The sequence below is a fragment of the Cinclus cinclus genome, chromosome 22, assembly GCF_963662255.1.
Source record: "Cinclus cinclus chromosome 22, bCinCin1.1, whole genome shotgun sequence".
NCBI lineage: Eukaryota > Metazoa > Chordata > Aves > Passeriformes > Cinclidae > Cinclus > Cinclus cinclus.
In genome coordinates, this window is record NC_085067.1 from 1,776,443 (window position 1) to 1,787,312 (window position 10,870).

General features: G+C 54.8%; 1 protein-coding gene across 1 annotated transcript; it reads right to left on the bottom strand.

The window, feature by feature from the left end:
• Positions 1-2,359: 2,359 nt before the first annotated feature.
• MRM1 (mitochondrial rRNA methyltransferase 1) lies at positions 2,360-8,452 on the bottom strand. Its single transcript, XM_062506956.1, has 5 exons — positions 7,779-8,452; positions 7,102-7,195; positions 6,466-6,586; positions 2,979-3,098; positions 2,360-2,842 (listed from the first exon to the last, which is right to left on the bottom strand). The coding sequence occupies exons 1-5, from the start codon at positions 8,450-8,452 to the stop codon at positions 2,793-2,795; spliced, it is 1,059 nt and encodes a 352-aa protein (XP_062362940.1). The 3' UTR covers positions 2,360-2,792.
• Between the last annotated feature and the right edge of the window lie 2,418 nt (positions 8,453-10,870).

Consider the following 10,870-nt stretch of genomic DNA (forward strand, 5'->3'; position numbering starts at 1 on the left):
ATTGGGTGGAATGGGATTTTTCCAGTCGCTGGATTGGGTGGAATGGGATTTTTCCAGTCGTGATGATAACCCTGAGCACAAAAGGGAAATGTGGGGCAGGAGCTGAGCTGCCCTCACAGCCAGGGCTCCCCAGGGTGCATTTTGGGAGATGGGCAGATTTGTGTTTTCCCCTGGCTGAAGATAAGGCAGCACCAGAGCCGAACTCATCTTCTGAATTAAGGAGGACAAATATTTTGCCACTGTGCTAAGAGACACTTTGATTATTGAGAAATCATTCTGGAAGGGCAATTAGTAAATTTTAAAATCAATTTGGTAAATAAGCCTCTGAAAGGAATCCATGACAAGCAGCAGGGAGGGAAGAATTGACTTTCAAATTACACACACACTTTATTCATATCTAAATATCAAAGAGACTCTATGTACAAACAGAAGTAATCAGGAAACGTGTTTTGATCTTGCTGATGTACACAAAAAAATGACAATTAATGTCCTCCTTTATGATATAAAGCTGGGAGTTTTTTACAGTTACATTACTGGGACTATTATAGTCAAGCTTAAGGCTAAAAAATAATGAAAGACTATAAAAACTACATTTTAACATTTAAAAATATCCAGGAAATTAACTGGAGAAGCAGGCAATGATCCAATTAATGGATTGCATTTATTAGATCGGGGCAAATGGCACAGCATAAAGCTCCAGCTCCAAAGGTAGGAGAGTGCAGAGGTCCCCATGCTCCTCAGAGTTTCAGGATAGGGCTGGGCCAGGAGGACAAAGCATCAGCTCCCTCCAAAAGTCACTGCAGGTGGATCCCAGTGGAAAAAAATGGGGCTAAAACCACGGAGGGAAATGGGATCAGTGGGAATAGCAGAGCCTTCCAGAGTGGGATTCAGTGCCCTCACAAGCAGCAAAGCCTGAGTTAAGCACTCAAATCCTAAAATTCAAGCTCAGACAACTCCCCAAAAGCCTTGTCTGATGCTCCAGTGCCAAATCAAGGTGTTCCATGGATACAGGACTGGGGAATTCACAGGAAAGTTCTGATGGTTGCTGGACTGATGGCCAAACAGGAGCTTCTCCTCCCACCCTGGTGGACACAGAGGTTCCAAGGGTTTTTTGGGAGCCTTCCAGAAGTAAAGGAGCTGCTGCAGGGCTCCCCAGCTGCCTCCTGGTTAGAGGGGCTGAGCAGATGGCCAAGCTCAGCCTGACAGAGCCTGGCTTTCCCAGCCACACAAAGCCGGGAAGTGACTCCCCACTGCTGAGACAAAAATAACAGAACTAAAAAGGGAGAAACAGCAGTTCCTATGAGATGGGAAATAAATATACTTACCTGTAGGTCAAGATGAAGAAATGGCTTTACCCTGATCCCTGCTGCTGCAGAGGAAGGATTCAGTTAGCCAAGTGCTGTATCTTGGATTCTTTCCTCTGGAAAATGAGCAAATCTGAGCCACGGGCACCCTCTGCTGGGGCACCCTCGGCTGCTGAGCAGCTCCACAGGGCTGGTGGAGGCCTCTGGGCCTTCAGCCTTTTCCTTTCAGCTTCAAAGCAGAAAAAAAAGGGCAAATTCGGCCCCTAAAGCGCACCAGCTCTCAGCCCACAAGGCACCAGCTCAGGGTTCTTCAGCTCCCTGCGGGTTTGGGTAACACAGCCCTGTTGGTATGATGGTGCTGTTGTTTCAGAGGGATTTGGGATTTGTCCCTTCCCTCAGGACACAGCTCAGGGGAATTGTCCCCAAACCAGGCACCCTCCTCTCCATCACAGCCACTGAAGGGAGCCACGGACACCTTTCAGGAGCTCCATGCCCTGTTCCCCATCCCAAAAACCTGGAGTGTCCCCAGTGCCACCAGCCAGACCCTCCTAGGGACACACAGGGAACACAGCCACAGACCAAGGTTTACAGACTTCATTTAGCTCAAAGCAAAGTCCTAATTAGTCACTAAGAGTGATTTACTTCTTCCTTTGGAAGTGGGGAGGGGGCAGACTGAGCGGAATTGTTTGAAATTATCCCTAAAGGGCACTGTAAATTAAGTGTTAATGAGGAATCCTATGCAAAGGTCCAGGGTAGCTAAATAAAATAATTAAGGTGCTAAGTGATAACATTCTTTTGGCTCTCGGTAATTTAGCCAGGCTGATTTTTCAAGCAGGATAGTTGTAAATGAAGCCACCCCAGTGCCTTCAGCAGGACAGTGGTTCCGGGGCACCTTAGGAGGATCAGCCCAGCTTGGGAAGGAAACTTTCCCAGAAGGAAACAAGCTCTAGATCCCTCTTCCCACCTGAAGGACTAATCACACTCTGGATTAATGACACAAAATGGATTGACTTGAGTCTACAACCAATCTTTACAAAAGCTTTATTTCCACAGGCTCCTCCCACTCCAGCTTCGGCAGGGATGCACACCTGGTTTAAAACCAAATACACAAAAACCAGCTCCAGTGGTTCCCAAGCATAGCTGGCACTCTCAGCTGCTGCCCAGGGGGAGGGCACAGGGCACTTTCACCCACAGCCCAAATTGTCCCCACGGTTTGAGTGATGCACAAAGTCCCCTGTGCACAAGCACAGTGCTGGCAGTCATCCCTGGGTGTTTTCTTGCCAAAACTGCCTGCTCCTGCCAGGGGTTACCTACACCATCAGGTGTCTGCCTTTGGTGTTAAGTCAGGGATCTGGTGGCTTCTGCAGCAGCCAAAATACAGTTCAGGTCACTGAGGGTCTCCCTGGAAATCACAGTGATGGTGGAGACCCTGGGAAGAGCATTTCCATATCCACACTGAGCAGCTTCCTCCACCAAATAAAGAGGATTTCAATCTCCATGCCTCCGCTTCTGGCTGCAGATGGAGTGCAGGAGGATACCTGCAGGAAAGCAAAATTAAATAAATATTAAGGGATTTTTTTTTTTTTCCCAAACCACGAGAAAATCATTCAGTGAGCCTGGATGTTTGATTGTTAAATGCAGGAGTTGGGGTTTGGTGCCCCAAAGTGTTCTCACCTGCAGCCACAGAGACGTTGAGGGAGTCGATGCCGGGGTGCAGCGCCCTGCCAGGGGGGATGGCCAGCATCCTCTGGCACTGCAGCTGAGTCTCCAGGGAAAGTCCTGCCCCTTCACTCCCTGCAGGACACAGACACTGCTCAGCTCAGCTCACAGCACTGCCACACGTCCTTCCCCCCTCCTCAGTGCAGCTCCTGTTCATGCTGTGTCTCTCTGACACTCTCCCCGTAAGCTCAGCCACCTCCCCAGCTCCCACACAGCACCTGAGCCACCAGACAGGAGTCAGGCACCTTCCTCCCTTCCCTCCCTGCATCTGTTCTCCAGCATCTGAAGTGCTTCTGAGGATTATCTGCACAGAGCTCCCCGTGAGCACAGGGGAGCTGCTGCTGGCACCAGCACAAGGCAGGCAAGGGGGCCACAGGCCAGCTCTGATCCAACAAATCCCACATCCCTATTGCCAGTGACAGCTCCAGCCTTGCCAGCACACACACACACATATCCCCCACGGGCTGGGTGCAACTTGTGCATGCAGACAGTTTAACCAGAGGCTTCAATTGATTAGTTGTTAAACCAGCCAGCAGCCCTGATGTGTTTGGGCTGATACACTGGTGAAACAGAGTTGAAATCTATCCCAGGTCATTAGTAGATGTTTGACTCGCACTGTCACAAAGGGAAATGGAAAGGGAGAGGCTTTAAACAATGCTGTGTGCAGACAGGTGAAAATGCAGAGGGCCAGGACCTCCCAGCCTGTCTGGCTCCCCAAAGAATTCTTCCACGTTGTTATTTAGGGCAGCACAGGCACCTCCAGGGCTGCAGGGATGGCCAAACATCCCAAACACCTCTGACAAACAGGCCCAGCATGCGGCAGCCAAAGCTCCCCTCCAACAGCCATGCCCTGACACCACACCAGTCTGGGACGGCACTGATCCCTCTGACCACACAGGATGGGAAGTGTCATCATTCCCAACTGCTGAGTTGTTTCTTCCTCATGTTTTACCGGGCTGATCTAAGATGCACTTTGAGTAAGGAAGAGGATGCTTTGGGTAATGCATCCTGCATCACCTTCCCAGATGAACTCAGTCATGGCAAAAGCTCTTTGGTTGGGGTCAGCGAGCCTTCAGAAGCCCCTAACCCCATCCTGACCAATCTTTCCCTCCTGCTGTAAGGGGGAAAACTCCCCCCTGCCTGGGGGAGTTATCCAAGGTCACAGGGTGACACCAGGAATCAAAGCCAGGCATCCCACGGCCCTGCCCCTCTCCTCACCACTACTGCAGGGATGCTTAAAAAAACCCAAAAACCCTGGAAAAGTGTTACACCTACAGCAGTATTTGCCTCCTGAACCTCTCAAACCACACTCCCACAGGACTCTCCAGCTGGGCCAGCAGCAATGGCTCCTGCAAAAATCCTCTCCTGTCCCTCAAAAGGGTCCTACAATTCCCAATAAAGGCACCGATTTTGCCTCCAGCTTTTACAAAGCTTTTTATGGCCCTGGCTGCTTAAAATAATGAGGAGCGATAAATTCAGGGCAAAAAGACTTGCACAGTGTGACACAAGGGAGGGAGTATTGACTGAATCAGATTAAATCCTGGTTTAGACTGGTGAACAAAACACTTCCCACTTCAGATCTTTAACTTCCACCTCCCAGCTTTGTCCCTCACTAACAGAGCTCAAAGACCAGAGCTTGGTGAAATGACAAAACACATTTCCTGCCCCATTTACAATTAACACCACTCGAAGTTGCAGCTTCCAGTGCTGGAAATTCAGATCCAGCAGCACAAAAATATGCAAAACGAGCATCTCCATAAAACCACCAGATTTGTGAAGAGCCTTAAACCCCGAGCTAAAGACTGCTGGTCTAAGAAAAAATTACCCAGAAACTCTTTTTATTCAGCCATCTAAGTGCTCCCAATCTGTTCCTGTGTGCACCAGGCTCCCAGTCTGAGCTGTCTGTCGCCTCCAGCAATGACTCCAGTGCAGACAACATTAAGCTGGACTGTCCAAATCACTCTCTGCCAAGCTAGCAAGGATGCCAGGAGGGGGAACTGGAGGCTGCAAATGCTTAACTTGCAAGACAATCTGTGTGGTGCCAGGGAGCTCAATCCCAGGCTGAATTATCTCTGCTGCTCCCTGCAGCTGCAGGAATGCTCCGTATTCAGATCCAGGACGTTTCTCCCAACAAGCCCCAGCATCAGACGACCATAATGTTCAATTTTCTTTTCAGCCAAGAGTTAGTGCTCAGCAGAGAGTTGAAATCATTACTGCTGCAAGGTCCGGGAGCTCTCCTCATGCATCTACCAATCAGCCTCCAATCTCCCCTGACAAAAGGATATTTGGACTTTTTCCTGGAGAAATCTCTCATAACTCAAGGTAACGACACTGCTGCTGCTTCCAGCCCCTGCCTCTCTCCGGGTGCTGTCGCCGTTTGTGGGATGCATTTCTTTGTGGGCAATCAGCAGAGCTGCCAACCTCCCTGCTCCCCCTGGAATACAGCTCCACACATCTTGTAGAGATGCCAGATTTGCAGCGTTGTCTTGTCAGTGTTTCCAAGAGTTCAAGAAACATTTCAATTAAAGGAATGTCCTCGGAGCCAAGCCAGCCCCAGCACGGGGCAGGATTACAGCCCCTCCCTGGCTCCTGGCCAGCAGGACTCCACTTCCAAGTGCAAAAGCTCCAGCCAGCTCCTGTGCCAGGTGACACAGAGTGGGCGACATGGCACAGCCACACACAGGTGCCTGGAGCTGCATTCCTGGGGGAATTGCTTTTTCCAGCTGCCACAAAGCTGCTAGTCCCCTTCCCTTCACCTTCTGAGAGGCTGCACAAGTGCAAACTGTGCCTACAAAAGGTGAGAGAGAGTGGGCAGAATGGCAGAATCCCCTGCAGGAATTGCCTAGCTCAGGTGCTTAGGAAAGTGGCAGCCACTGCTCTGACAGGGAGGAGATTCCTCTGCTCCTGCTCCACAGCCAGCACCCCCTGTCCTCTCCCAGCTGTGCCCTGACTGCTCTCAGGGGTGGCTACAAAGGCCAGTTTTGCATCCAAACCATCCCAAGCAACAGCCCTTCGTGGCTCTTCCCAGACCTGCTTTTAAAGGGGAAATGTGGCACAGCTCTCCCTGAGCAGCTCTGTGAAGAGCAAACACCTCCAGGGGTCTCCCTCAGCTTGGGGCTGACAGAAAATCCAAATCTGGGGCTCCAGCAAAGGATCAAAGCACAGAGCACGATGCAAACACCACACTATGGCTGCCCTGGCACCAAACCTGCCACCCAGACCCTCCCCAGCTGCTGATCTCTGTGTGTATCCACAAACTTCCTACTGGGAGCCCTCCCAGCTCCCCCCGTTCCTCTCAGTGTCTGCTTCATTCACAGCCAGACCATTCCATGATTTCCTCTCATCTTTTCTTTTCCGGACCTGGAAGAATCCCTGGAGGGAAGCATCCCCCTCACAGCTGCACCCCCAGCCAGCCCACAGCTCTGGAAATGGAAATAAATACCTATCACTACAATAAGGGGTTTGTCCCACTGGAATTCCGAGCAGCTGATGACAGGAACATCTTCCACATCCTCAGGCCTGCTGACTGTTCCCACCACTTCCCAGCCTTCTGCACTTTTAGCCTAGAAAAAGAAATCAAGAGCTGCCAAATATTCAAGCTTAAAAAGTCATGTATGCACTCTTTTTTTTTTTTTTTTTTTTTTACATTTTCAGTTAAAACGACTTAACTGTTTTATTTTTTTTGGCAGTTTTATTTTTTTGGCATTCCTTAAATTTTTACTGCAAAGGGCTCCCTCTCACACCTCACTGCATAGGGAAAATGTAAAAAGATTCCCAGCAGCTCTTTCCAGCCCTGGTTCCTCCTCTGTTCCCTGCTCCAAAGGCTGCCCAATGCTGCCATCGTGTGCCTGGGCCCCGGGATGCTGCTGTGCCAAACATCCCGAGGAGAAGGGAGATAAAGCCTGGTGTTATCCTGGCACCACCAGCTTCCAGAAAAAAACAGCCACCCTCTCTCCCTATTTGGGGCTGCAAATAACTCAGGGCTCCCCCTGGGCTTCTGCTCTGTGAAATACCTGCAGTGTTTGAGTTTTCTTGGGGAAAAAAAAAGGAAAAAAAATTTAAAAGTGGCTCACTGTACCTTCAAAAAGCCCTGCAGATCATCCGTGCTGTACACATCAAAGACCTCCATGGCTCCAGCACTGGCTTTGCTCACTATGGGAGTCAAGGGACAGCTGCAAGGGGAAAAAGAATGGAAAAGTGCCACACGAGAGGAAATGCAGGTGAATTTTTGGTTCTGTATTTCCTTCTCCTGCCTCTGCAACCCTCCTCCAGATCCCACTCACTATAGGGATGTGCTTTCCTAAGGAGGGCTCAGGAATTATCCCACAAAACAAATCACAGGTGAGACAAGTGAGACACAGAATGGGTCAAAACAAGAGTCTGGGGAGAGCCTGGAATCCATCCCAAATCCTGCCCTACAGATCAGCCCCAGAAATCTTCAAACAGCTGGGGGATGCAGGCTGGAAACCTGGGAGGAAAAGAGGGGCTGGAGGAGCCCATACCTGTCTTTGTGGCCCGTACCTGTCCCTGGTGGCTCATACCTGTCCCTGTGACCCGTGCCTGTCCCTGGTGGCTCGTGCCTGTCCCTGTGACTCGTACCTGTCCCTGATGGCTCGTGACTGTCCCTGTGGCCCATACCTGTCCCTGATGGCTCGTGACTGTCCCTGTGGCCCATACCTGTCCCTGGTGGCTCGTGCCTGTCCCTGTGACTCGTACCTGTCCCTGTGGCCCGTACCTGTCCCTGGTGGCTCGTACCTGTTGCTGTGGGTCGCCACCACTCTCTCCACCCCCAGGAAGTACGCAGAGCGCAGCAGGGCCCCCAGGTTCATGGGATCCTGGATGTGCTCCAGCACCAGCCACAGCCGCTGCCGGCTCCCGCTCTCTCCATCCCCCTGAGGCTGCGGCTCCTCAGCGTCCCGCAGGCTCCTGAAGGGCAGCGGGGCGGCCTCCAGACACACTCCCTGGTGGGGCCGGCCCCGGCACAGCGCGTCCAGAGCCCGGCCCGGGACGTGCAGCACCGGCACCCCGCGGGCCGCGGCCTGCAGGCCGAGCTCGGCCCTCACGGGCCGCCCGGGGCCGCCGCGCCGCTCCTTCAGGAACAGGCGGAACAGGGCCCTCCGTGCCCGGGCCAGCGCCAGCCAGCACGGGGCTACCCCGAACAGGATCTCGGAGCCTTTAGTCCTCTCCAGGAACGCCGCAGTTCGCTCCAGACCCTTCCCCCTGCCCTTGCCCGCCCGGGGGAAATCCTGCTGTGCCCGCCACAGCTCCCAGCCGGTCCGCGATCCCTGCCCGCTCCGTGGGAGGGATGCGGGGGGATCGCGGTCCCGGGGCGCTCCTTCCTCGGCCCCGCGGCTGCAGCGGAACCGGAGCCCGGCCCGGCAGAACCGCACGGTCCGGCGGCACAGGAGGGGCAGCAGCGCCCGCTCCATGGCCGGGATTAGCCCCGGCCGGGCACGGCGTGCGGGGAAACACGGCCGGCCCCGCTCCGCAGCGGCGTAACCGGGGCACGGGCAGCGAGCGGCGGGGACGCGCACGGAGCCGCGGGCACGCGCACGGGAACGCGCGGGCCCCGCTCCGCTTCCGGCGGCACCGGAGAGCCCCGCCCCTCGCGGCAGCGCCCCCTGGCGGCGGGCGGGGGGAACCGGGAACCGCGGGAACCGGGAACGGAGCATCCCGGGGATCCCGGTGACCCCAGTGACCTCGGGAACCGGGAACGGAGCATCCCGGGGATCCCGGTGATCCCAGTGAGCCCGGGAACCGGGAACGGAGCATCCCGGGGATCCCGGTGACCCCAGTGACCCCGGGTACCGGGAACGGAGCATCCCGGGGATCCCGGTGATCCCAGTGACCTCGGGAACCGGGAACGGAGCATCCCGGGGATCCCGGTGATCCCAGTGAGCCCGGGAACCGGGAACGGAGCATCCCGGGGATCCCGGTGACCCCGGGAACCGGGAACGGAGCATCCCGGGGATCCCGGTGACCCCGGTGACCCCGGGTACCGGGAACGGAGCATCCCGGGGATCCCGGTGATCCCAGTGACCCCGGGAACCGGGAACGGAGCATCCCGGGGATCCCGGTGACCCCAGTGACCCCGGGTACCGGGAACGGAGCATCCCGGGGATCCCGGTGATCCCAGTGACCTCGGGAACCGGGAACGGAGCATCCCGGGGATCCCGGTGATCCCAGTGAGCCCGGGAACCGGGAACGGAGCATCCCGGGGATCCCGGTGACCCCGGGAACCGGGAACGGAGCATCCCGGGGATCCCGGTGATCCCAGTGAGCCCGGGAACCGGGAACGGAGCATCCCGGGGATCCCGGTGACCCCGGGAACCGGGAACGGAGCATCCCGGGGATCCCGGTGATCCCAGTGAGCCCGGGAACCGGGAACGGAGCATCCCGGGGATCCCGGTGACCCCGGGAACCGGGAACGGAGCATCCCGGGGATCCCGGTGATCCCAGTGAGCCCGGGAACCGGGAACGGAGCATCCCGGGGATCCCGGTGATCCCAGTGAGCCCGGGAACCGGGAACGGAGCATCCCGGGGATCCCGGTGATCCCAGTGAGCCCGGGAACCGGGAACGGAGCATCCCGGGGATCCCGGTGACCCCGGGAACCGGGAACGGAGCATCCCGGGGATCCCGGTGATCCCAGTGAGCCCGGGAACCGGGAACGGAGCATCCCGGGGATCCCGGTGACCCCGGGAACCGGGAACGGAGCATCCCGGGGATCCCGGTGATCCCAGTGACCCCGGGAACCGGGAACGGAGCATCCCGGGGATCCCGGTGATCCCAGTGAGCCCGGGAACCGGGAACGGAGCATCCCGGGGATCCCGGTGACCCCAGTGACCCCGGGAACCGGGAACGGAGCATCCCGGGGATCCCGGTGACCCCAGTGACCTCGGGAACCGGGAACGGAGCATCCCGGGGATCCCAGGTACTGGGAAGGAAGAACAGAGCATCCCAGTAACCCTGGACATAGAATGGGAATAGGGAACCCTAGAGACCCCAGACACACCCCAGGAACGGGGAATGGAGCATCCCGGAATCCCCAGACAGACCCTGGGCACTGGGAACGGGGCACCCCAGTGACCCTGGCCAAACCTCCACAGGTTATTCCCAAGACAACTGGATGATGTCCAACTCCAGAAAGAAATTCTGATTTTCCTCATAAAGACCCAAAACAGAAGGATTCTGTTTGGATTTCTCCCCAAACAAAACTTTGGCCGTGAAGAGCAAAAAAGGCTGTTCAGTTTGAACACAAAAATAACAAAACACACCACAGATGAACCACAGTGTGCCTCTCTTTTTATTCTTTATTTTACAGTTCACAATTAGAAACCTACTGATAAATTACACAGTTCACTGATCCTCACGTTTGAGGGGTTTCACTGCTTTGGAGTCGTGTCCCACGTCATCCCAGGAAGGTGGCAGGAGGTGCCACCAAGGCCACCCGAGGTCACAGAACCCACAAGGAGCCTTCCTTCGTGGGGGAGGTAAGCAGGGATGATCCCCTAAAACCACATTTCAAATGGAAAAATATACTGCACATCATCTCGAGGTTGCTTTAGAGACTTACAAATGTTCTTGGGGGGGGAAAAAAAAAAACCAACTTCCAGGGCTGCAGGGCAGCCAGGTTGTATTTGCAGGGAGCAACTACCCAGACAAACCCTTTGTCAAAGTTCTGCATCTGAAGCAATTCTCTGCAAATCTTCCTTTTACAGCTCAGGGAGATGTAAAGCCCCTCCTCAGCCACACATTTCAACATCTGCTGAACTTTGCACACAGTTGCTGCCACAATTCAATGTTTCACCACTGCTGCCCACATCCCTGTTCATTTTTTTTTCTTTTC

Coding starts and splice junctions, on each gene's coding strand:
- MRM1 (XM_062506956.1), bottom strand. CDS start 8,452: ATGGAGCGGGCGCTGCTGCCCCTCCTGTGCCGCCGGACCGTGCGGTTC. Junction 6,587..7,101: donor ATCTGCAGGGCTTTTTGAAG/GTACAGTGAGCC, acceptor TTCTTTTTCTAG/GCTAAAAGTGCAGAAGGCTG. Junction 2,843..2,978: donor CAACGTCTCTGTGGCTGCAG/GTGAGAACACTT, acceptor GCTTTCCTGCAG/GTATCCTCCTGCACTCCATC.